Source organism: Myodes glareolus, chromosome 9 (assembly GCF_982192425.1).
Source record: "Myodes glareolus chromosome 9, mMyoGla1.1, whole genome shotgun sequence".
Taxonomy (NCBI): Eukaryota; Metazoa; Chordata; class Mammalia; order Rodentia; family Cricetidae; genus Myodes; species Myodes glareolus.
Genome location: NC_142034.1, coordinates 62,923,861 through 62,950,207, shown reverse-complemented (window position 1 = coordinate 62,950,207; position 26,347 = coordinate 62,923,861). Strand labels below are relative to the sequence as shown.

At 47.6% G+C, this 26,347-nt stretch overlaps 2 protein-coding genes across 5 annotated transcripts in view; both read right to left on the bottom strand.

Annotated features, from left to right (window-relative positions):
• The window catches only part of LOC125409289 (multidrug and toxin extrusion protein 2), a 41,922-nt gene extending 30,409 nt beyond the window's left edge, over positions 1 to 11,513 (bottom strand). Inside the window, exons 1-5 of one of the 4 annotated variants that reach the window (XM_085695039.2) lie at positions 11,346 to 11,513; positions 11,168 to 11,269; positions 4,567 to 4,635; positions 3,612 to 3,760; positions 3,009 to 3,051 (exon numbers count right to left, since the gene is read on the bottom strand). In XM_085695039.2, the coding sequence (XP_085551165.2) occupies positions 3,009 to 3,051; positions 3,612 to 3,760; positions 4,567 to 4,635; positions 11,168 to 11,269; positions 11,346 to 11,498 (516 nt within the window). In that variant the 5' untranslated portion in view covers positions 11,499 to 11,513. Of the gene's footprint in view, positions 1 to 3,008; positions 3,052 to 3,611; positions 3,852 to 4,566; positions 4,636 to 11,167; positions 11,322 to 11,345 lie in introns of those variants that run through there. The other 3 variants (XM_087910538.1, XM_085695041.2, XM_085695042.2) reach the window with 3 other exon arrangements.
• A 769-nt stretch (positions 11,514 to 12,282) lies between these two features.
• Slc47a1 (solute carrier family 47 member 1) overlaps positions 12,283 to 26,347 on the bottom strand; it is a 34,647-nt gene continuing 20,582 nt past the window's right edge. The window contains exons 13-17 of the mRNA XM_048448147.3: positions 23,153 to 23,222; positions 22,759 to 22,891; positions 18,154 to 18,248; positions 17,444 to 17,522; positions 12,283 to 13,827 (exon numbers count right to left, since the gene is read on the bottom strand). Coding sequence (XP_048304104.1) covers positions 13,601 to 13,827; positions 17,444 to 17,522; positions 18,154 to 18,248; positions 22,759 to 22,891; positions 23,153 to 23,222 — 604 coding nt within the window. The 3' untranslated portion in view covers positions 12,283 to 13,600. The remainder of the gene's footprint in view (positions 13,828 to 17,443; positions 17,523 to 18,153; positions 18,249 to 22,758; positions 22,892 to 23,152; positions 23,223 to 26,347) is intronic.

Here is a 26,347-nt window from a genome sequence, read left to right as displayed (position 1 = left end):
TGCCTGTTACATGCTGGTGTCCTTCAGTTATATAACCACAGTGGTAGAGTGGGATCTTGGAGTAAATACAGTTTTAGCTTTTTGAGGAGCTTCCCTGCTGATCTCCATGGCAACCAGGCCGGTTTATGCTCCCACATCCTCACCAGCATTTGTTGTCATTAGGTTTTTTGATGAAATCTAGTCTCGCTGCGTTCACATAAAATGCCAAGGCAGTTTTAATTTGTGTTTATCTGATAACTAAAGATAATGACTACTTTTATTTCTTCCTTTATTTAGTCCACTAGCCCATTTTGATGTGAGAGATATTTGAATGTTGGATGTGCGATTGGCCAGAACTTGCTCCCCGTCTGTGGGCTGCCACTGATGACTATTTCCACTGCGGATTGGAGGCTTTGAAATTTCACTTGTCCCGTTTGTTGAGCCTTGGGGTTCTTTCCTTTGCTCTTGTCTGCTGTTTAGAGAGCCCTTACCTGTGCTGGCTTGCAGTGTCTTCCTCGTGCACTCAGTTCCCGAACCGATTTCAGTGCTGGATGAGAGATACGGATCTATTTGATTCCTCTACATGTGGAGAGTTGCCTTTCTCGGACCACTCACCAGAGAGGCCACCCTTCATCCAGTGTGAGTTCTGACACCCTTGTCAAGGATCAAAAGGCTTTGCACAAAAATATTTCTGGGTCTTCTATGCTATCGTTGTCTACTCTGGTTTTTTGTGGGGGCAGGTGGGTTAAGATCTATTTATTTACTATGTATACAGTGGTCTGCCTGCAGGCCAGAAGAGGGTACCAGATCTCAATACAGATGGTTGTGAGCCACCATGTGGTTGTTGGGAATTGAACTCAGGACCTCTGAAAAAGCACACTGAGCCATCTCTCAGCCCTACTCTGTTTTTTTTTTTTTTTAAGAATATTCTCTTTCTGATTCTTGGACATCAAAATTCAGAAAACCAAATTCACCCTAAACAAATACCAGAATGAGTGACTGAAAGATTCACTTCCTGAAGAGCAGAGAAGAGTGGATTCTAAGTGGCTGAAGCAAATGCCCCACCAACTTTGACTGTCTGAAGAGGGGGTGAGGCAGAAGCCATGGCCTGTAGCCATCTTTGGCTAGAAGCCTCCCAACTGCAGCTGTGAAGCCAGGCTGGGCCCCCAGAAGACGGGAAGCTCAGTCCCAGTGCCCTAGTGTAAGGGCTTGGGTGTGAGCATGATCCTCAGGGATACTGTGTACAAGGATCTGGGTGCCAGGCTCCCCAGGACCCACACGGGGGAAGGAGATACTGATTGGGACATGTCATCCTCTGGTCTCCACACGTGTGCCATGCCATGATGAGGAGCCCCGGCTGGGTCAGGGCTACTCGGGTGCTGGGGAGCCGTAAAGCAGCTCAGGGTGTGGTTTCTCATGCCTTCCAATCCCTCTTATTTGTCACAGCAACACTGCTGTTGCTGATTCCTTATGCTGTGGATCCTCTTTTTTAAAACTGTCTTCTATGTAGCTCAGCCTGGCTCAAAATGTTGTATCCTTCAACCTCAGCCTTCTGGATGCAGGTCGCAGACAGCGTCGCCCTGCCCAGGAGTTCCATGGCTACTTTTTGATGGCATCAGCGGGACACTTCACTCCCTCTCCAAAGGAATGCAGTTAGGAAACAGCTCAATGCCTGCTGTGCTGCATGGTACAAACACTAGGTCCTGCCCCTGGAAGAATGAGTTGGTTTCTCGGGACTGGCACCTTCTGACCACAGAGGCTGGGACCTTACAGGAGGAAGTGTAAGAAGGCACCTGGTGGGGTTCTGAGTCTTAGAGGACAATAGACATTTAGATTCTTGCTAAACTTAGTTTTTTTGCTTCAAGGGAAATGCTGTAATGACGCTTATGACGGCTTTCATCCTGGAATCATGAAGTCTGCTTTCAGTACTGCTTGTGGTTAAACTACAGTGCAATTAGAGAGTATATAAGGTGTGGCCTATTTTCAATAAATGGGCAGCCATCCTGATTCACCCTCAGATCAAGTCAGTCTCCTTCCCTCACCAACTCCACACCTCTTCTTTGGGACCTGAACCCCACTGGGACAAAATTTTTAAAATGTAATTAAAGATAATGTAAGAGGAAGGGGTTTTGTTTGTTGGTTGGTTGATTGGTTGGTTGGTTTTTTGAGACAGGTTTCTCTGTGTCATCCTGGCTGTCCTGAAACTTGCCCTGTAGACCAGGCTGGCCTTGAATTCACAGAGATCCTCCCATCTCTGCCTCCTAAGTGCTGGGATTATAGGTGTGCGCCACCACTGCCCAGCTGAAAGGGTTCATTTGGCTCACGATTCAAGAGCACAGTCCATCACGGCAGAAGTCCTTGGTTACAGGAGCCTGAGGCTGCTGGTCATGTCACATCCACAGTCAAGACACATTGAGAGATGCATGCTTGTGCTTAACTGGCTTTCTCCTTGTGTGCAGTCCGAGAACCCAGAAAAGGAATGGTGCCACCCATAGTGAATAGGCCTGGTGCTGCCCACAGAGGATGGGCCTTTCAAATCAACCTCATAAAGATGATCCCCCAAAGGTATTACTGAGGCTGGTCTCCCAAGCAATTCTAGATCACATCAAGTTAACCATTGAGATTAGCCATCACACTTTATGGAATTTTAGTTTTGGTGGCCATAAATGGGCAAATAGATAGAGGAAATGAGGCCCACATAAGACAATGGACTACTATTCTGTCATGTCATCTTTAGGAAAATGATCGGAACTTATGCTCCTCGTTTAGGTAAAAAGCCAGACTCTGAAGGACAATTATTACCTACTTTCTCTCATATGTGACTTGAGAAGCGGGGGTTAGAACAGGGGAAGCTGAAAAGGATCACGGGAACCAGGTAGAGAAGGGAAAAGGAAAATGTGTATGATCAAAGTACATTGTGCACATGTATGAAAATGTCCCAGTGGAACTCATCACTTAATTAATATTATTGTTATTAGTATTTCTATGATTACACACTAATAAAGAAGCACAGCAGTTGGGAAACTTACAGGAAGAGCAGGGATGCAAATCATCACATAAACCTGGGCTAGCCTAGAACAAAAAAGACAGCTTTCAGGCAACAGTGAAGAGGTTTCTGGTCACTCTACCTTCAGGTCCAGCTCAGGGGTAATCTTCTAAAAATTAAAACTAAACACTTGTTTGGAAGACACCAGGTCAAAGCAGTTTTCTGTACTCTGCACCAGCAGCATCCAAAGGCTGCAGAGTGGGTCATTAAGTTGGGGGAAGGGGGGCAGACACTTTTCAGTGTGGAGAAGGTTGAGCAGGGGATGACCTGGCAGGAAAACTTGTTACAAGTTGAGCACAATGTGATGCAGAAACCTTTGGAAAAGAACCAAGCCCAGGATAGCGACCCCACTAGACTGTTAAATTTGATAAAACACAACAGTGAAGACAGCTGTGTGTTGGACTCCCTATGGGAAAAAACTGATGGACATGAAGGACCGCCCAGTGCATCAGTGTGTGCTGCCTTGGCCCTGTGTGTTACTCTGTGGCCACAGCCACAGCTTCTGGTTCCAAGTGCTCACAACCAGCGAATGAGCTGAGAATGTCGGCCGCTTCCTGCTGACCAGGGACTCTGAGTCAGTGCTCACCTGGCGACTTCCGGGTTCTGCCTCAGGAGCAGGAGCAGGTGCTCCGTGTTGAGGAAGATGGCCCAGCAGGGGAAGCAGCAGAGCAACAAGATGAGGATGCCCCTTTGGAGTATGACCCCCACGCGCCTCAGGTTCCTGCCTCCAAAGGACTTGGAAAAACAATGTTTCAGCAAACATGGGGACCGCGGCCTCCCACTTCCAGCAGGTCCAGCAGCTCTGACAACCATGTTCCCTGCAGCACTGCCCAAGGGACCGGGCAGGAGGAAGGTGATGGGGGAGATGCAGGGGACAGCTGCCAGGTCCCTGACAGCCAACTGCCACTGTGGTTGTATATGCTCTAGGACAATTGTTCCCTGCTCTTGGGAACTGGGGCTGTTCACAAGGAGCATGGAGGAGCAGAATGAAGCTTTGGGAAGGAGACAGGCACAGAATAGGGGTGTGGAGAAAGTAATAGACCCGCTGCGCTGAGGTTGCCCAGTAGTTAAGGGTGGCTTTGTGTTCACTTGACGATTTTATTGGAGAAGCCCCAAGGAGACCCAGCAAAGGCTAAGCCCAGTGGAAGGAGCAGTGACAGAAAGGGCAGTGATGGGGACGGAGCCCAGTGCTGGGTGAGGACCTGGAGTGCAAAGACCACTTAATTTTTTCGTTTTGTTTTGTTTTTTGAGACAGGGTTTCTCTGTGGTTTTGGAGCCTGTCCTGGAACTAGCTCTTGTAGACCAGGCTGGCCTCGAACTCACAGAGATCCGCCTGCCTCTGCCTCCCGAGTGCTGGGACTAAAGGCATGTGCCACCACTTCGTCACAAACGAAGCCTCATGAGAGTCACAGCTGAGTTAGCTGTTGGTCACATGATTTAGTAAATCTAACTGTGCAGTACATACACAAAGGGCTGCCAAATCCCAGCGTGAGGTTCCCTAGGCAACTGCCAAGAATCCATGTGAGCAACGAGGTTCTCACCTGGGACATCAGTGTGTCACAAGCTGAGGCCAAGCCAGTTCCGACTGAAATCCCGGTGACATTCACAACCTGCAGGGAAAGAAGCAGGCCGAGTGCAGCAGACAGGGGCTGCAGAGAGTCAAGGGGCCTCCGCAACTCCTTTTGGTTTTATAAGACAAGGTCTCCTTATTTAGCTCTGGCTGTCCTAGAACTCTCCGCGTAGACCAGGTTGCCCTTGAACCCACAGAGATCCACCTACCTCTGTCTCCTCGGTGTTGGAATTAAAGGCGTATGCCACCTACCTTGTGTAGCCTTTTTTTACTTAGTTGGTTTTTGTTTTTGCTTTTTTATTGTTGCTGTTGTTCCCCACACCCCACCCCATCCTCAGGGTCTCGCCATGTAACTCTCCCTGTCCTGAAGTTCACTACATACATCATGTTGATATTGAACTCACTGATATCTGCCTGCTTCTGCCTCCCAAGTGCTGGGATTAAAGGCCTGAACCACTGCACCCAGCTCAACAGCTCATTTTCAGAGAGCATGCACGCCCACACGAATACCCAGGCTCCTGGGGTTCAGATGGCCACATGGATCCTTGAGGCTTATCAAACAAAAATGCCTTTTCTAACCAAGGGCCACAGCCACCCTAGGCCAACCAGGGGAGCTTAAAGACTACTTTTGTTGTCCTTTTGAGACAGGGTTTCTCTATGTAGCCCTGGCTGGCTTGGAACTCCCTCTGTAGACCAGGCTAGCCTCAAACTCACAGAGATCTTCCTGCCTCTTACGAACAAGTGTTGGGATTAAAGGTGAGTATCACTGTACCCAGCAAGCCTAGGTTTTCTTAATATAGCATGTAAGAGCATCTGTGTTAGGAAAGTAAAGCCAGGCACCGTGGCATGTCCTGTGGTCCCCACACCTCGGAGAATGGAGGCGGAAGAATCACTGGAGCTCAAGACCAGTCTCACCCAAACCACCCACCTTTAAAAAATAGACAGAAAGATTTTCTATTGTCTAAGGCCATGTACCTCATCTGCCAGAGGATATGCATGCAAAAGTAACAGGGTTAGGGTGTTGAATGAGCGCACGCACACATGCAGAAGAAAGAAAAGTACCTATTTAAAAATCCAGACTTGGCAGAGAGCTCAGTGGTAGTAGTGCTTGCTATGTGAGCATGAGAACTGGGATCTGGATCCCCAGGACCCCTGTAAAAGCTGCATGCACCTGCAGCTCCAGGACTTGGTGTGTGAGGCAGGGGTGCTATGGAGACAAGCAGACCCTGGAGCTCACCGACCCTCCAGCCCAGCTGAAATAATTCTCCAGTCTTGGTAAGAAACTCTGCCTCAAAAGAGTAAGGGAGAGGGAGCAAGCAGATCACCCACCTTCTCCTCTGTACTCCGAATGCACATGCAGGGGTGCTGCACCTACAAACATGTGCACACACACAGAGAGAACACCCAGTGTTTATTGAACATATACTGTGTGCCAAGCATTGTCCTAAGTCACATGTACATAGCGTTATAGTTTCCCGTTTTAGGTGTAGCCTGGGCAACAGAAAACTTACTATATATCTACTATATAGTAAACTAGGTGACTTGGTGTGACCCAAAGCTGGGAAGTCTGACTGCAGACCAAAGGCTTTAGAAGTCTGGTAAGGATTGGGTTTATGCCACCCTCTCAAGCAGATCTCATCCTCTCCCCACTACCCAGAGATTAGCCCTTAGGTTGAGGGGTGGGGCTGAGAGTGCTGTTGTTCAGGCCAGCAGAGAAGAGAGGAAAGTGCAGTACACTTCTTCATCCTGGTTCTCACATGTAGCAGCTGATGTCAACGTCAGGAAAATTAACCGCTTTGCTTACCAAGACCCAATGAAATGTGGTCCTCAATGGTGTATGTGCTGAAAGTTTGGTCCTTTGTATGATGTACTTGGGAGGTAGTGGGGCCTTCAAGAAATGGCATTTAATGGAGGGTGAATAAGTCACTGGGATGCCAGCCTCAGAGGGGGCTAATACAGTTCTCACAGGGGGCAGAAGATGTAGCTCAGTAGACAGAATTAATGTGGGATTCTCTTCTATATGCTGTGGATTTCATTGGTTAATAAATAAACTGCTTTGGACCTATAGTAGAGCTATAGAGAAACAGAGCAAGATGGGGAAAACTAAACTGAATGCTGGAAGAAAGGAGGCAGAGTCAGGGAGAAACCATGGAGCTGCCACCAGAGACAGACGTGCTAAAACTTTGCTGGTAGGCCACAACCTCGTGGTGATGCACAGATTAATAAAAATGGGTTAAATTAAGATATAAGGGTTAGCCAATAAGAAGCTAGAGCTAATGAGCCAAGCAGTGATTTAAATAATACAGTTTTTGTGTGATTATTTCGGGGCTCAGTGGCTGGGACCTAACTAGTGGCCTCCTCACTACATAGAGTGTTATCCTAGAATGTAAAATCTAGCACTTCATGAGCTGGGCATGCTAACATGTGCCTGTAACCCCCGCCCTCGAGAGGTGGAGGCAGGAGGAGCAGAGGCTCGGGGCTACCCTTTACTGCATAGCAAATTTGAGGTTAGGCTGGGCTTCAATGAGACCATCTCAGAAATAAATAAATAAAGTTCTCCTGGGACCTAATTTGTTCCTGGGAGAATGAATTGTAAGGAGAGCCAGCCAGGTACCAGAATCGCTCTTGCTTCCTGCCCTGTGACTGCTTGCTCCTCTCATGAGCCATGACACCGTCTGCATGTGATGATGGAGCAAAGAGGCCCCCAGCAGGGTTCAGCAGAAGCTGGTGCCGCACTCCTAATGTCCTGAAGTGTGAGCTAAAGAAACCTTTTCTCTATGCAGGACCCAATACTTTGAGATTGTAGTAATGGACCAAGACATCTGGGAATCTACACTCCCTAGCCCCAAGAGGTCAATAGCAGGTCACATGTGGAGTGCCCTAAAATTATCCTACCAGACATGGAACCCAGGGCCTCAGGGCACAACGAGGACCCAGATGCAAGGTACACACTACTACGAACCAATCAAGGAAAAGCAAGGGGGGGGGGTACCTCACTTTATAAAATATTCTGTTTGTTTTTTTAAAGTCACACACGAGAGGGTCTTTGTTCTGTTGTGTTTGGTTTTGTTGTTGCTGTTGTTGCTGCTGTTATTGTGGTACACTAACTGCCTTTGCTGGCTTAGAATGCGAGTCACCCTTTTTAGCTCACGTTTGTTCAAGTTTCTACCAGACTGAGCTAAGTTAGAGCTCTCTCTTACCATGGATAACATTATAATAAAAGATGAGACAAAAATTACTAGGCCTGTAATTTCGATGGAGGTAAAAATATTGAGAGTTCAAGGCCAACCTGGATTACTGAGCAAGAGCCTGTCTCAAAAATGAAATGTATAAAAGTTAACATATCTGATCGTGGTGCCATTGAGTCCCCCATCTTCCCAACAGTTAGTTACAAGTTGGCATCCATTGAAAGGAACACATCTCCTTGACCCATTTACAAAGGACTGACAGTGGCTCTCCCTCCTCAGGACCTTATCTGCAGAAAGCCCTGCTGTGGAACACACCAGCCCTCCCACGGCCACCGCCAAGCCTCCCATCTCACTGTGGGCTGTGCTTGATCCTGTTGTTTTTACACCAAAAACTCTGGAGTTATCAACAGGGAGAGGAAAGGAAACTGCCCAAAAACAACAGCAACACACACACACACACACACACACACACACACACACACTATTTTAGTTTGTTTTCACCCAAAAGATACATCTTAAAATAATTTTAATGAAACAAGGAAAATAACAAAAAGCCTCATGATGCGATGCAGACACAAAACTTTAAGGCTTGAAAGCCTCACCAAAGCAGGGGATGAAAATGTCCAGCCAGATGAGGCTGGGGGACAGCAGGAAGAGACAAGAAGGGGATGCCTGGTGAGTGCAGGCAGGACAGCAAAGCTGCAGGACTCCAAAACATTTAGTTGAGCCAGACCTGTGGCAGGACTCACACTCGCTCCTCCAAGAAAAGAATGCAAGGCTCTAGTGACCATAGCCAAGACCTCAGTCTTCCTGGGGATACCAGAAAGGCTCTCAGGACACACACCCCCAAGCCTCAGGAGGCAGAAAAACTGAAGCCTTCACAGGAGAGTAATATGGGATGCAGAAGAAATGGGGTGGGGTGGCTCTAAGAAACATAGGCAGCTGATGGATGGAGAGGGAGTAAGGTGAGGGGCCTGACGGTGCAAGTGTAAGGCTCAGGGTTTAATCCTTTCCCCTACAAAGACAGAATAGAAAACTCCCAGTAACCTGGGAGATGCGGCTGCAGCAAGTTCTGGTTTGGCTTCACCTCTGGTCTCCAGCAGGTCCCCTTTGCAAACCATCACAAGAACTGGAAGCCCTTGTCAAGGATGGAGGCACTGACTTGAGAGACACAGAGGGCATTTAGAAGAGAAAGAAGAGGGCTGGGGGTACAGCTCCGTGGTGGAGTGCTTGCCTGGCATGTGCCAGGTCCGGGATTTGACTGCTCACTGTGGCATTAGCTACCAACTGATTTAAATGAAATAGAAAGTGGGAAGCAGAGAAATTTTAAAAAGGGCAACTATCAGAGGCCGTAGTCAAGCCAAGGGCGTGCTGAGACACTGTGGGCAGTTCCTAGGAGTGGCAGCCTGAAGGACGGCCAGAGGGGGGAGGACATGGTGGTGAGCACAAAGGTGAACTCTCCTGACAGCCATGGGCAGAGTCAGTGATGTCTTAGTTAGGGTTACTATTGCTGCGACCAAACACCATGGCCAAGGAGCAAGTCGGGGAGGAAAGGATTTGTTAGGATTACACTTCCACATTGCTGCTCATCACCAAAGGAAGGCAGAACAGGAACTCAAAACAGGGCAGGATCCCGGAAGCAGGAGCTGATGTAGAGACCACAGAGGGGCTCTGCTTACTGACTTACTTCCCTGGCTTTGCTCAGCCCACTTTCTTATAGAGCCCAAGGATGGCACCATCCACCTTTGATCACTAAATGAGAAAATGCCTTACGGCTAGATCTCAAGGAGGCATCTCCTCAGCTGAGGGCCCTTTCTTTGACGACTCCAGGTGGTGTCAAGCTGACACACAAAACCGCCCAGTACAGGTGAATTGGCAGTCAGTGGGAGAGGGGAGATCTGACTGCAGGAGGCAAGACTGAGTGCAGACTCTGGTGAAGAGAGTAAGGGGAGAGAAGGCAGAGGTGGTGGGATATGTTCACAGAAACCCCGGGACGTGTTTACTGCCAAGAGTGGGGATGAGCAGAAGACGGGCTTGGAGGAGAAAGCAAGGTTCCAGAGTGTGGTGGAAGGTGCATGCTGGATCCCAAAGGATGGGAAAGAGGAAGGAGAGGAGGGTGAGCTCCCAGCTTAGTGTTGGGCCAGGAACCCAGCAGGGTCTCAGAAGCAGTCGAAGGTTAAGGCCTCCTGGTAGAAGGACTCCCTAGGTCAAGAGCAGGCAGGATGGGTGAGGACCTGACAGGGCTGGAGGGCAAGGGGCTGAGGAGAACCCAGAAATGTGAGGCCAAGCATTCTTTCCTACTGGAAGGAGACTGCAGGAGAGTTGGAGTCAGTGAGGTAGATGAGAGTGGTCAAGCCACACCCCGAAACACCAAAGGGTGGGAGAGAAAAGAGGCTGCAGGGATTGAGGTGGCTGACTGGATACGAGGAAAAAGCACAGGATGGGATGGGATGCCCAAAACGGAGCTTCCTGGCTGGGAAAACACCAGGTCTCTAAAGGTCACCTGTCAACACTGTTCACACTAAATGACCAGGACACTGTCGACATTGTCCAGTGCTTCTCAGTGGCAAGCTCATCTTCCCTGGAGAAGACACTGGGGACACACACACAGACACACACACACACACAGAGAGAGAGAGAGAGAGAGAGAGAGAGAGACAGACAGACAGACAGACAGACAGACAGACAGACAGAGCATTGATTCTGCCAATACAGTAATAGACCTATACAGAGACTCTTCATAGCCAGGTCCTCTGCCATGATGCTCACAGAGAAACTGCAGGCCTCCATTGTTGCATTCCAACATCCTGAGGGGTGGGGGTGGGGGGTGGTAGAAGGAACGTTTTCTGAAATAGGGGAGGACCCAGTTTTCCATCACCAGGAGGACTTTTCCTGACATCTGAAAGAGCAGACCAAATGGGAGCAAAGCAGCTTTTCCTTCCCTTATCAGATGGAGAAAGACTTCTAAGGACGTGTGATGCTAAGAAAGACACATTACAAGACAAATAGTGGAATCTTAATGAACTAATAGCTTTGGTGGTTTGGTTTCAGAAGGCGGGGGAGGGTGTGGCATTCTTCTAGGGTAGCTGTGCACCATGCCTCTGCTTGGGACACTCCTTCCACAGTGCCTGTGAGATCTGCTCAGATTCTCTTCCCAAATCGGAAGATCATCATGGTAATGGTGGGTCAGACCCAGTCCCTGCACTTCTAATTCTGAGGCTTGAGGTTGGAGGTGTGCCGAGCACGCGCGCACTCGCACATACACACACACAGCCCTGCGTTCATCTCCAGCAAACAAATAAAAACACAAATAAAAACACGTTAAAGCTTTACTCCGGAGGCTTTACCCACGTCATCAGCCCAAACAAAGTTAATAACACCTACGGAAACAGCGAGTGTCACGGCGTCCAGCTCGACTTTGCCCAGGTGTCCGCAGAAGATGGAACTGACGATGCTGATGAGAAAGATCATCAGCTGCGCCAGGAACTGCGAGGAGCAGAAAGGCGGTCACCCTCGGCCCTCCTGGGGCCACCCCGCGCCTGCAGCTCGGGGTCCGACTCACCACCGGGCCCGCAAGCGCCGCCAGCGCAGCCGCCTCCCGCCGCACGTCGGGGGACAGCGCTCCCCGCGGGCCCCAGGGGCTGCGCCACTGCGGGACGTCGGGTGGCTCCGGAAGCCGGATGGCCGTGCCCAAGCTGTCCTCGGCGGGCTCCATGTTGCAGGTTCTGATGCAGGCGGGACCAGCACGTGGAGCCAAGGGCGGAGTGGCCACTGCGGGGCCAGGTCAGCCGCGCGGGACCCGCCCCACGCGCCACCCCGCCCCGGGCGACGCGTCCAAGTTCAACCGTCACCGAACGCAGGGTGCAGGGCAAGCTTCGACCTGGGTGGCTGGAAAATGTAATCTTATTTACCCAGCAAGAATGAATCTCACAGGGTGGTGGCGGCGCACGACTTTAATCCCAGCACTCAGGGAGACAGATGCAGGCAGATCTCTATGATTTCGAGCCCAGTCTTGTCTTTAAGAGTTGGTTCCAGATCAGCTAGGGCTGTTACACAGAGAAACCCTGTCTCAAAAAAACCAACCCCCCCCCCAAAAATCTCTGAGGGATGCTTTAGGTGGTCCAACTAAATCCAACCGATGAAGGGCTGAGTACCTCCGTGAGGAACGCTTGCCTATAGAGGACCCCGAGTTCCAACCCCAATCACAAAAAAAAAAAAAAAAAACCCGAATAAATTGAACCGGTTTTCCTCACCATAGGTGCATTTCCTAATTTTGTTCATTTTTTGATCTTTGAAAGTTTGCGAAGTTATCAGTGTGTCCTTAACCCTTTAGAGGCTAAAAGAGTTGGGCTTATTTGTTAACGCTCCATCCTCTGGCCACCACCGGGAATTTTCTTCACTGCTCTGCAGCTCCAGAGACCTCCCTGACTACACCCTGGCAGGAGATCTGAGTTTGCTCTGATGATATTTGCTCACAAAATAATAATCTACAACCCAGAGACATAAAATGTATTTAATAGAAGTCACATGGTAAGAATGTAGGAGTTCAAACATAGGTTTCTGTCTTAGACATCAATAGGCAGAAGAAATAGGAAGTCCACACTTTATAGTGGTGGATGGACTAATATTTCACCATCATCTTCCCCATATTGTCTTAGGCCACAATATGGTGTTCACCTTAGTCTTTATTAGAAAAACATCTTGAATTCTCAGTTCATAAAACCCACGAGCACATTTGAATCATGCTAGCTCAAATGACTGACCACTGCCAGGTCTATGCATTGTCTGTAAATTCAAAGTCGCATGTGGTCCCAGACTTTCACTTTCCAAGGGCTCAACTTTACATTGGTGCAAAAGTGGCACGCGTTTACCAGAGACTATTTTGAACTGGGATCTTTTCCTGGGTTCACAAAGTATGACACCATCCTTTAGAGATGTGGGACAGTGACAGCGCGCTACAGCCCCCCAGGTGGTCCTGCAGCCTCAGGGGTGAAAAAAATCAACATTCTAGCTCGTACAGAATTTTCACACTGGTGCTTGGTAGGTTAAGTGTATTACATACATTGTCCACTCACAGTGCATGTCCCCCTTTCTCTCTCCATGTGTGTGTGTATGTGTGTATGTGTGTATATGTGTATATGTGTGAGAGAGACTCTCCATCTGTCTGTCTGTGTGTGTGTTGTGTGTCTGTGACTCTCTGTCTCTGTGTGTGTGTTTTGTGTGTGTGTGTGTTGTATGTCTGTGGCTATCTCTCTGTGTGTGGAGAGACAGACTCTCCATCTCTCCATCTCGGTGTGTTATATGTCTGTGACTCTCCATTTCTCTGTCTGTGTGTATGTGCTGTGTGTGTGTGTTGTGTGTCTGTGACTCTCTGTCTCTCTGTCTGTGTGTGTGCTGTGTGTGTGCTGTCTATCTGTGACTCTCTGTCTCTCCATCTCTGTGTGTGTTGTGTCTGTGACTCTCTGTGTGAGAAAGAGAGACTCTCCAACTCTCTGTCTCTCTCTGTTGTCTGTGACTCTCCATCTCTCTGTCTGTGTGTGTGTGTCATGTGTTTGTGATTCTCCATCTGTGTGGTATGTGTCTGTGACTCTCAGTCTCTCTGTCTCTCTTTTTCTCTATGCAGGTCTGTGTGTATTAGAGAAAAAGAGAGAGAGAAAGCTTACTTGTTAGAGGGCCCTGAACACACTAAGCATGTGTTTGTTGGTCACAGCAATTCCCCCATCCTGATGTCATATTTTCAGTGTGTGATAGACCAGTCAGGTGTTAATCTCATAAACCGGGGAGCAACTATGTGGCTTGATCTCTTGTTCTTCCACGTCACTCAACTCTGACATACACTCTCACTAAAATCCCCCCCACCAAGACTGCAACGACTCCGAGGAGCAGGAGCCCTCGCCTTAGGACCAGTTGTTTCCCAGACAGTTCATTGCTGGCCTTCGGGTGGACAGGCAAAACTTGTTGCTGGTTCATCTGCTGGTCCAGCTGAGTCTCATCTTTCTTTTCGAGATCCGTCATCATAATTTCTCCACGGCTTTCCGGACCAACTGTGGGGTTGGGGGGAGGATCTTAGTGAGCAGTGTGGAAGGACTTTTATTTTCATATATACAAATGGTGGTTATTATTTGTGATTATTTCTAGAAGAGGGTTGATTCAAGAAACAGTTGTTGTGATAGATAGCTAAATAAATAAATAAACAAACAAACAATTGTTAACTGTTAGGTAAGAGATCTTAGGGCTGTGCATCTGCTCCTATCTCGTTAAATAACTATTAATGTCCCATCAAGTTGTCATTTGTTTCAGATAAGGCCCTGCAGAGAAAACCATAACAAAGCCATCAAAATTGTCAAGCCACTCTGACTTACTCTTCTGCCTGACTCGCACTTTGCCTGCTACAGTCTCATTATACTGGCACTCTCTGTCCAGAAGTTCCTGTGCACCATTTTGTCCATGCAAGGCATGGTTTGTGCATGCTCAGAAGTGTCCCTGCCTTGACCTGTGCTAAGTCTCTCCCATAGGAATAGGCATAAGTGACTCCAATTTAATCTTTTTACTGCTTTTGTTCCAGGAGATGCTCACAGGGGACAAATACGGTACATTTGTGTTTCATTTTGTAGTCATAAATATAACTTACAAGACCACATTTGCACCCCATTCTCTAGGGTGTATGAGTGTATGCTGTCAGCAGCTTGCAAGCATGCACTGCTAATGGTTTATTTGTTCGGAGTTAACTTTCAATCTGACTGTCCTCCAAATTGGTTCTGGAGAAATGCAAGCTTCGGTGACCTTGGCCACCCTCCCCTGCTACGGAATCTCAGAGACAAGGCCAAACACCTGGCCAGGGGGCCTAGACTAAACTCTAAAATTATTTATTGCCTCTTGTGGTTTGAATAGTTCGTCACTATGTTCCCTTCCTCTCCCTTTGGAACACTAATGTATAACCTGTGCTGTTGTATGTTGGAAGTATGTGATCTGCTTTTCTGTTTTGATCTTACAGGAGATTACAGTTAAGACAATGAGTCTCAGAAGAGATCTTGGACCTTGGACTTTTAAACAGAGTTGAGACTGTGATAGACTATGGGGACTTTTGAAGTTGGACTGAATCATTTCTGCATTATGATACAGTCACAAACCTATGGGGGCCAGAGAGTGGAACATGGTGGTTTGAATGGAAAGTGGCCCCCAGGGGCTCATAGGCAGTGACACCATTAGGAGGTGAGCGCCTTGTTGGAGGAAGCATGTCACTGAGGTTCCAGAAGCTCAGGTTAGGCCCAGTGGCTCTCTCTCCCTTCCTGCTGTCTGAAAATCCAGATGCAAAACTCTCAGCCCCTCCAGTACCATGTCTATCTGAACTCTACCATGCTTCCTGCCATGACAATAATGGACTGAATCTCTGAACTGCAAGCCAACCCCCAATTAAATGTTTCCTGTATAAGAGCTGCCATAGCCATGGTGTCTGTTCACAGCAACAGAAACCCTAAGACACAGCTGTTCCCTATTCTCTGTAAACAGGCTAGTAAGAGAAGATATAGGTAGGTGGGTCTCCCCCAGGCTTCCCAGGTCTTCCAGCATGTTGAACAGAACCAACTAAGATTCAATTCCCTGTTTCTGTTTATTGTGATTAAAAACCCAAATTCCAACCCCAGTACTGCTGAGGGAGGGATTTCCAGGACACTCTTTGCTCTTATCTCTGGGTTGGGCTTACTGGCTTTGTACTTTATCAAGAAACGACTCTGGAATCATCCATGTAGAGGTGAAGATCACTCAAAGAGACACTTGTGCCCCTTCCTTCAGCCACCAGACTAGTACAACAATGATTCCCAAGATATTGGCATTTCCCCAGAAATCTCAAGCTAAGAGAAGGAGAAGGCCGAGGCCTGGCGCCACTCAGAGAGGAGCTTGCCTCCCATAGAGATTTCACAGTCCTGACAGCAAGACTGTCAGTGACAGGTCTCACCAGGACTGCACATCAAGGCATTCCTTATGCCCTCTGCTTGAACCTAAACCTCATGTCAGGACCCTGAAGGTGAAGGGGAGAGGTGTCGCTGGACCATTTTAGTTGTTCCTCTTTCCAGCGTGGCTACAATAAATACTAATGCCGTCTCTCTGCTTCCCAGCATTACTTATCTCTTCAGCTGGTCCCTTGAGGACAGGGGTGGAGCCTGGGGTAGGGCTGTGGGGGCTGCAGGGCTGTGGGGGCCCAGGCTATGACCCCTAACAATGCTGACAACAGCCCCATGTTTAGTCCATTATCTCTGAAGGCCTCTCTTCACTCCACAAACCCAGCCAGCGTGGGGAGCCAGAGAGCTTCCCAGGCTCAGGCTTTTCAAGGGGCCCGAGACCAACCTACTAGGCATTTCATACTGAAGATAAGACAGATGGAGGACAGATAAACTAAGACAGGACTCAAGGCATTCACAGAACTGAATATGGGACTTGTCATCCCCAAGGACCCACTGAGTACCAAGCAATATAATGACTCACACAAAGACTCACGTCTCATGACCTTGTGGAATGAGACAACTAACAGGGAAACACATTAGAAATTTTCCAAGAGAGAAATAAAGGCAGATTATCTAGCAGCCTAAGAAGATGGGCATCAGCTTTCTTGAAAAGTGTAAGGGTTCGTAAGTGATTGAGTATACCGTAGCTGAAATGCCTGGAAACAGAAGTATTTCATATTCCAGGGGTTTGGCTGTCAGAATGTTTCAGATTAGGGGTTTTCCACCTGTGCTAAGACTGTTACAATGGCTCAGAGTCCTGACAAAATAATTTGGAACATCATAATACAGGTTTACCAGCCACGGTGGTGCACACCTGTAGTGCCAGTTTAGGAAGTAGAGGCAGGAGGGTCAGAACGTCAAGGTCATCCCCACCTAAATGCCAATTCAAGGCTAGCCTGAGCTACATAGATCTTGTGTCAATGAAACAAAGCTAAGCAAACTTTTAAAATTGAACAATATCAGGTCACATCTACAAAATACTTTGGCTGTGTCTGCCAGTTCCTAAAACAAGCCTCACAGTAACAAGACAGGCTAAGTGTCATTATGTCCCAGATTTCACAAACTAGCCCTTCCTCTCAAAATAATTGTTAAATCAGGATAAAATGAATTAAAAAGAGCATCTTGAAGGTAGCAGAGAACTAATGATGCCAAGGAAAGTTCTCAGAGCACGCTGGGACCCTGGGGGGCAGGGCTGGCTTTGCCCTGATGGCTCCGTGTGTAGGACATGTGGCTCAGGACTAAGCAGCACCCGGTGAGGATGGGCCTGCTAAACCTCCCTGTGTCTGGGATCGAAGCCCTCACGGGCTGCATGCAGGATTTAAAGATGTCCCCGCCTCCCGCAAGTCTCAGGGTGTGTGGTCCAAGAATTTTCAACACACTTTTTAAAAGAAAAGAAATACCTGTGGAAGGCTTGTGGAAGTACCAAGTATTAGCAGAGGGCTGAAGACGTTTGACCTAGCCATAACAGTGTGTTAATGTGTGAAATCAAAGGGAATAAACGGAGGTCAGTTTATCTCCAAGTGGGTGGAACTTGACATCTGCTTCCAAAACTTTAGTGCCCTGCTTCCGTGAGAACACACAGTAGCTAACCCAGATGTGTCCCACAAACCCCTCCAGTCCTGTAGGGCCAGGTCTACCCCAGAGCTGAGTTGTAGCATACCTGGGTGAGCCAGCTCCTGAGAGACAGCAGAATTCCCATTCATGGCCACATTTACCTTCAGATTGGCATGTACTTGAGCCTAGAACAGTACGTGACACTCCAAGTTAAGTCGAGGTATCAGCAGGTAATGTTGGAAACACGGCCACCTGGTTTAGAAGCCATGTCCCTGAACTGACATGTGAGCTGAAGCTTCGCTGGGTCACTGTGGGACTCTCTTCCAAAACTGAATGGGTTCCAAGAGTGGGAGGGGAGTAGGCTAATCTGAGGGGGAGACCAACCAAGGTCGCTAAGGATTCGCCCCTCTTCATCTTCTTACTTCCGTTGCCGCTTCTGCACCCTATTTCCAGACCTCACATTGACAGTGTCTTCATACACACACACACACACACACACACACACACACACACACACGAATTTGGAGAAAGTCTCTCCAGTTCCAATTCTTCTCCTGAATTGGCTTTTCCCGGCAAGAGACCTGAAATGGAATCCTGTTTTCCTACTCACTAAGCAAATGCAGGGGAATGAACAGGGCCAGGATCATGAAGCCCTTCACCTCAAATCCCTATTAAAGCAACACAAGCCCAATAATAACAAGAAAAGCATAAAAATAGCATAAGAAAAAAAAAAACCTCCATAACTAAAGGAATGCACGCCACATCCGGTCTGGCTTGGCATCTTCAGAAAGACTAGGGAGCAATGAGGACGCTTACCTGTTGACAGGCGAGTTTCCAATTGAGCCGAGCAATAAAAGCCAGGAAACATACAACCTGACAGACAGTGCAGATGATGATCCCTGACCACAGACCTGTGCGGGGAGATGTTTGACAGGTTAGCTCAAGGAGACAATGGCCATACTAAGCCAGCTTCCGTGGGCAAGACAGAGCCCACAGTGGGCTAGAGACCTGAAGAGACCAGCACTCGCTGAGACCACCTACCATGATTCACAACGTCAGCGCAACAGCTTGAGGAGGCTATTTGGGTCCTTTTTGCTTATGGTGACAGGATATTAAGAAATGGGCCAGATGTAAGAAAATACTTTTTCAGAAAAATCACTGCTTTGTGCTCCTCAAAAGAGGAGAGTAACTTCTTAATTTGCATATGTATGTATGTGGCCTACACATGTGTGTGTGTGTTTGCATGTGTGTGTGTGTTTGCATGTGTGTGGACATGTGGGGAAGGTACACATGCATGTGTTTGCATAATTGTGGAGGCTTGAGGTTGATGTCAGGCATCTTCCTTGATTGCTTTCCACTTATATAATGAGACAGGGGCTATCTCCACCTTATATAATGAGGCAGGGGCTCTCTCCACCTTATATAATGAGGCAGGGGCTCCCTCCACCTTATATAATGAGGCAGGGGCTCCCTCCACCTTAAATAGTGAGCTGCGTCTCTCACTGAATCCAGAGCTCACTGTTCTGGCAATCCGACTACGCAGCTTATTCTGGGGGTTTCCCTGACTTTGCCTCCCTATACTGGTATTACTTAGTTTTATACCCAGCCAGCTTTTTACCTGGGCTCTGGGGATTCAAACACCAGTTGTGTGGAAGGCACTTTACCTGCTGGGCCATCTTGTCAACTAAAACTAACATTTCTATGGCCAATAAGTGAGATTAAATATTTCATTTTTAGTTTGGATGTTTCTTGTAGAGGCTTTTGATTTTGAAATTAATTATTATGTGTGGCTGTCAGCTAAAAAAGGTAGCAAAACAGAACACCAAACTTCTCATTAAAAACATCCCTGGAAGGAGAAATGATATAATAATAATCTCAAAAAAATTAAAATATAATTTAAAAATCCCTAAAGTTTATGTACATTCTTGATAACTAAAAGGGAAACAGACTACTGGGGATGGAACCCAGGGCCTCGTATGTGCCTGGCACGCATTCCGTACTGAACTACATCTCATTGGAAAGGACCATCTTAGAAATCAACCTCTACATTCCCAAACTCTGCCTGTAAGACCCTGCTCCTGCCTTACATGGATATGGAGATGTGTGGAGTAGTAGAGGGGATTAAACCAGAATCCACCCATCTTTTATCATTGTTTGTTTTGTTTGAGACAGGGACTCACTCTGTAGCCCTGGCTGGCCTGGTATTCACTCTGTAGGTCAGACTGACCTCAGACTTACAAAGACCCGCTTGCCTCTGCCTCCCCAGTGCTGAGACTAAAGATGTATGCCACCACACCTGGCAGAAATCACCAATCTTAAAAATCCCCCAGAGAATTCTGCTCAACCTTCAAACCTAACTTTGTTTAGATACAAACTTTGCTCCCACCATGGGTTACACTGTAGGAAGGATTGGGGAGCACACAGAGCAGATCCCGAGGTCCTGGTGAGGCTATCTAATAAACTTGCATGGAGGAGGGGGGTATGAGGAACCACAGGTGATGAGCCGTTTGTCCACAGTGAACAAGCAGCAGAACCAAAGCTCTGCCACTCAGGAAGCGCCGAGCACACAATCAGTCGCATAGCACAGCACATGAGACTCCAGCTCTGGAACCCATTGCTGCAGCAACCAGCCTGGAAGGGGAGCTCGGCCCCATGACACAGCCCAGGAAGCCTGCCTGCTAGAAGCTGCCCTTGCAGAGAGCCAGGTTACGACCACTAGAAAGCTAAACGGTGACTGTGACCAGCAACTGACAATCTCACTCATCTAGACCATAGTCAAATATGAAACCTTAAGCAAACACACAAGGCCACGTCTTTTCGGCTGCTTTCAGTCAGGACACACCTGAACCACCCTCCTCCTCCATGATGCTCTCCCAACTCCTCTACTTGCCTTTCAGCTCTCTGCCAAGACAAAGAGGGGGAGGGGCCGAGTCCCTCGCATAACAGGATCCGAATGCATAGACTTTGCTCTCCGATCAGATCCACAGAAGGGCTGAGCATAAACCCCAGTCTTGGTTCAAAGGCTTATCTCTACTCTGGTCAGGTTGACAGCTCCACTCCTTGGTGCCAACTGCCCCACATCTCATTTATCAAGAATGATCGATTAGTCTGCTCTTCACAAGAGTAAAGTCAGTGACGACCAGTCAGTCCCAGGATGGAGTAAGAAAGGCTTCTTGCTTCAATCACCCAGTTCCTACAGAGAAACTACAAAGCTCATTCCAAAGATTTTTGACAGAAATACCCAGCTAGCTCTAGCTGTAATCTGAGTTATGAACTATTTCCACGAATATCATAATGCCTATTAACAGATACAGAGTGATTATCAGAACCCTCTGGGCAGGGCCAGGAATGTGTGTCTGAAAACCGCTGGGGGAAGCTGATAGCTGATAGCTGGTCTGATTAGTTGCTCTGCCTGTGGGAGCCCGCAGCCTTCAAGGAGCTTCCAGGAACCTCTTGGACACACCGCACACCCTCATGGTGGCGACATGAAGGGTGAGGCCAACATATATGGCACTTCCACCTAAGAAGCCATTAGAAGGACCAAGTACATGCTCTCCCACAGCCCTCACCTCCCCAGGGTCCCATCATTTCTCTCCAAGAATTCCTAGTTACCTCCACTTTGCCCACAGCACTTCGTAGAAGAGTTAAAAGGGCCAAATACAGCCTTGGGATATGGATATGTCTACATTTAAAGTTGGTTCCTTTCTAAAGTTTAACTCAGCCAGACATGGGGACACACACCTGTAATCCCAGCACTTGGGAGGCTAAACAGGAGGATCTCATGTTTAAGGCCTGCTTGGACTACAAAGGAAGCCGCTTCCTAAAATAAAGACAAGAAAAAAACAGCAACAACAAAGCAAAGTTGAACATAGTTGGATGTGCTGATGTATGTCCTGAATCCCTGTACTCTGGAGACAGAGGCAAGTGGATCTCTGTGAGATTAGAGCCAGCCTGGTCTACAGAGGGAGTTCCAGCCTAGCCAAAGTTATATAATCAAACTGTCTAAAAAAAAAGAGTGAATTCCAGATGCAGCATTCACTATAAACGATGACGTCACAGGAAGATGGGTAACCTAATGACTTAACATAAACAGGTCACGTTGTCTGCATACAGCAAAACAGCAACTTTGTACTCCATAAATGCTCATAATTGTGTTTATCGATTAAAATAATATTAATAAAAATATGAAAGAGACTATGAAGTGTCTCCTTAGTATTTTGTACTGATTGCATGTTACAGTAATAATATTTTAGAAGCATTGTGTTAAATAAAAATACTATTCCAAAAACTAGACTCCTTCGGTGTTTCCATTGGCTCTGTCATCGGCAGATCCAAGCCATAAACAGTGCCAGAAACTCGGCCAAACATTATCTGTGCCTTCATCGCCACGGAGCTCTGGCACTCTCCTTCTTGAACAACTCCAATATTTTTAATTAAAATATTATTGAACTTGAGAAAAAGGAGTGACATAGTTAACTACATGGGACTGGAAATCCGCGGCAGCTATCGGATGACTCCTGGGCTCCTCCGAGCCCACCACATACTGATGGACTCAAACAAACCATGCGTAAATCCGTCATTCCTTTACCCCAAAGACAACAGTTGGGTTTTCATCTAACCATTTATTCATTGCCAATGCATTCTCAGTTATTATCTTAGAAACCAAAGCTGGACAGTTATCTATTTCCCTACTTTAAAAAAAAAAAAAAAAAAATTAGAAGAAGATGAACCCTGGTCATTTCGGAGATGTGGGTTCAGCTCCAAGGTCATCCAGAGGAGTCTGCCCCACCATCCCTCGCTCTACATTCCTCCCATGTGTCCCTCTGCAGGGACATGTGAGATACATGGATGACGACAGCAGGGGGGGAATAGAGGCTGCAGAAGGGGGCAAAGGTGACAAGGAGCCCACCACCAGCCCTGCCCTCTGAGTACACGGGGTGCTGGTCCAGGAAGTTCTGTGTCCACCCCCAATCATCTTAACCAGGGCTTGCCCCACATCACCCCAAACCCCTCAATATAGCAGAATAAGGCCTCGGTACTGTGTTATCATACCAGGGGCTTCACAGTACTATGGACCCTCATTAAAGGAACAAGGCAAGATCTACATTACAACATGCTTTCTAGTGCTTCAGAGACCCTGGTCATCAAGTCCTAAGGACTGGCTGATCCAGCAGGAGAATAGAAAGGACACTTTACTGTGTTCCAGTGTTGACACATGGGCAAGTGACACATGACAAGAGGGGAGTGACCAGGCAGCTCTGGACTCACGGCCACTTTTCACCCCCGCCTGCGCACGCACTCACGCTCTGACGAGATACAGGAGTGTAGGGGAGTCAGGGTAAGCAGTGACGTTTCCGTGTACCTGGCCATCACCCCTTGGGTCTGTGGACAGCTGGCCTGTCTTCCCACAGGCAGGCTTACCTATCACGCCCAGCTTGGCTGCGAACATCAGTGCAATCCCGATGGGGAGGCCAATCACGTAATACCCGATGGCGTTAACGATGGCTCCAACCTTCTGGTTTCCCGTGCCCCTCAGCACACCACCACAGGTACACTGTGGGCAGGGGACATCCATCAGTGTGAACACAGCTGGTTCTGCTAAAGACCCCACCTCGCAAGCCTAGAGAGCCTCTCCTGTGGTCCTCAGACTTGAACATGACTTTGCGATAATGCTTTGTAGAAGCGGCCATGATAACAATCAACAGTAGCCCCTAGACCACTCTGGCCCTTCTTCCCACTTGAAATTTAGTGTAATCAGAAGAAATCGCTGATGGAGACCGTGGAAGTGGGCAGGGAAGTCAGGCTAGATACTCACAGCAAGACTTTCAAAGAGGTGGGACACAGCATAAATGGGGACCACTTGCGCCACCAAGGCCACGATGTCTCTGTCGGGGAAAACAGAGTACAAGGTAATTAGCGAGAAAGGAAGGGCCGGAGAGAGGGCTCAGTGGTTAAGCGCACTTGTTCTTGCAGAGGATCCAGGTTCAATTCCCAGCACCCACACGACAGGTTACAACTGCCTCTGACTCCAGTTCCAACGGGTTCAAGAGCTTCTTCTGGTTTCCATGGGCACCAGACATGTATGCAGCACACAGACACATGTGCAGGCAAACATCCAAAAGCATAAAAAAGAAAAAAGTATCAAAGGGCATGGACCCCAGGAGAGGAGGCCCCACATGTACCCTAGCTCAACAAGGCTTGGGCTCTTTGTCTAGCTGCCTCGGTGAACTCACACCAGGGGTGACAAGTGGGGACGAGTCTACTGCTGTGTGATACACATCAGAAACCAATTTCCTAATTTAGTTCATGGCTTTTAGTCAATATAAACCAATGAAAAGATTTAGTACCCATCTACCCACTGAAAACAAAGCTGGGATCACACTGCCGCCCTCCTGCTAACCCAGTCCCTGAGGCAGATCTTGAACGCACATCTCAAGAGCTGTCTGAGTGACACATGACAGAGCAAGCACACACGTGCTGTCTGCATGGAGTGCGGCTTCACAGCAGAGCATCTGCCTAGCATGCGTGAGGCCTGCCTTTGGCCCTGGCACCATCAAACAATAAATGATCTTCCCAGTCAAGCAAGTTTGGTAAGACTCCCAAAAGTATTCTGGGGTTCTCATTTCTAGAAATGGGATCTACCCTTAATGCTACGGATTTGAATTTTAATGCCTGCACATTAAGGGAAAGAAAAGAAATGCTACCAGGAGAAGCACCCTCAGAGGCACTGATTGGGACAAAAAAAAAAACTGTCTAGATTGAATATTTGCTGAGCGAATGAGTAAGGAATCCAGCATAGGATTGGGTGGTTGCTTTCTTCCCGCAAGCCAGCACAGGGACACAGCTGTTTGTTAAAGTGTTGAATGAGAAGTATATGCAAACAGGTCCGATGGCCACTGTCTCCCGGGCCACACCATGACTGCCCTGTCCCCATATTCTTACCACTCCTGTGTTTGCTGGATGCTTATGAGAATAGAAGCAAACACAAACGGCTATGAGAGATTCCCCTGGCACACACACGTGCCCTCCTCGTGATGCCTGCTCCACTTTTTCTCCCTGACAGTCTCTCTTCTAGTGCACCGAAATGAACTTTCAGTGCGGAGCTGCTTGAACCTGTTTACTAAAGTATCGTCTTGAATTTTAATTTATTTTCTTTCTTTCCTATCTTGGGGTCAGGGGGAGAGGCGATGCACGTACTAAATATACGCCCTCCCACTGAGCCACACACCCAGGCGCTTTCCTTGGATTTTTAAATAGATAAGTAACTCATTTTTGCAGGACTAAAGGTCAAGTCAAACCAGGGTTTCACGTTTATAAAGCACTGAGCTGTATCTCCAGCCCGATTTGTGGTTTTTAAATCAGTTTTGGTGACTGGGAACAGCCTGGTTTCATGTGTGTGTGTGTGTGTGTGTGTGTATACCATCAGATTCGGGTGCTCTGGCGACCCATTTGCTTCACAAGAAATCCAGTTTCCTTTTCTGTGCTTTGAAAGATTAAACATCATTAGGAAGATCTATATTTTAATAATTTGAAAACTTTCTCCCTTGGAATCTTCTGGAATCAGTGATTCAGTGATTCCTTTTTTTGGCATTTTCAAACAAGTTCCCTTTCTTACAAGGGGACCACTTTATTTAGATCTTTAGTCTTTTCTAGAGCAAATTTTGATCAACTATTTTCTAGAGAATTACTTCTTTTTTGTGTTTTTTTTATTGTCCTTATTTTATTCTGTTTATTGACACAGGGCCTCACTATGTAGCCCAGGCTAACCTGAAGCCTGTTATCCTCCTGCCTCAGTATCCTGAGTGGGGGAATTACAGGCATGTGAAACTGTGCCTGACTTTGTTCTTCTAAGTTTTAATTTTTCCTTACAAAAAGAGATTGTGAGAACTAATCTCTTAGGATTTTTTTTTTGAATGACCATGTTTGTGTGTGTCTCCCTGCCTATCAGCTGCAAAATTTACCCTAGAAAAGACTGAAAATGATTCCCTTGTAAGAAGTAAGAGAAACTTGCTTTCAAATGCCCTTCTGGTGAGAGTTACAGAACTGCCACTGGGACCATATGCTTGGCTGGGTACAGGGGCAGAGGGAGGGGAGAAGGAGGGCACCAGAGCCTGGGCTGTGTCCCACCAGGAGATCGATTAGGTTTACCCTTCTCTTTGTGCTCTCTTCATGTGAGGCAGGATTTCACCTGTTTCATTTATTCTGCCAGTTTAAGTTAGCCTTGCACACAGAATGGCAGAGATACAATCCGAGAAATGCCTTCTTATCCAATTTCATCACTATGTGACATCACAGAATGAGGTCACCCAAACCTAGATGGCTTAGCTTGCTACTCAGGGACTGGGTCTGTCTGTCTGTCTGTCTTTCTGTTGCAGATTGCTGCTCCTAGGGCCTGACAAGCAAAATGATATGAAATCCAACACGAGAGAAAACGATGGGATTGAGGGACATGGTGCATGCATGTCACAGAGTCGCTGAGGGAACAGTAGGCCGAGCAATGCGCTACAGCAAACCTTGTATACATAGGAAGAATATGCTGTATGTGATTAAAGGTGCAGGGGAGGGGAGGTGAATATGATCGAAGCATACTATATACATATATGAAAACACAATAATCAAATGTAGTTTTAGTTGCTCATTATTATTCTTTGTGCACAGGTATTGCCGGCACACACGTGTCTGTGTAGCACATGTGTAACTGGTGTGCCCTTGGAGGCCAGAAGAGGACCTAAGATTCTCTGAACTAGAGTTCCAGATGGTTGTGAGCAGCTAGGTGACTGCTGGGAACTGAACCTAAGGCCTCTGGAAGCCAGCACTCTTAACTGCTGAGCCATCTCTCCAACCCCTAAATGCATTTTTTCTTCTTTCACTGTGTCCAGGTTTCTTTATTTAAGAACGGAGTGATGAGTGATATGGACTCAAAATCAAGAGCATCGCTGAGCTTCGTTTTCCTGCCAACCACCTTCTCCCACCCTCCCGGCCCCACCCTCGTGCTTCCAATCACTGCTCA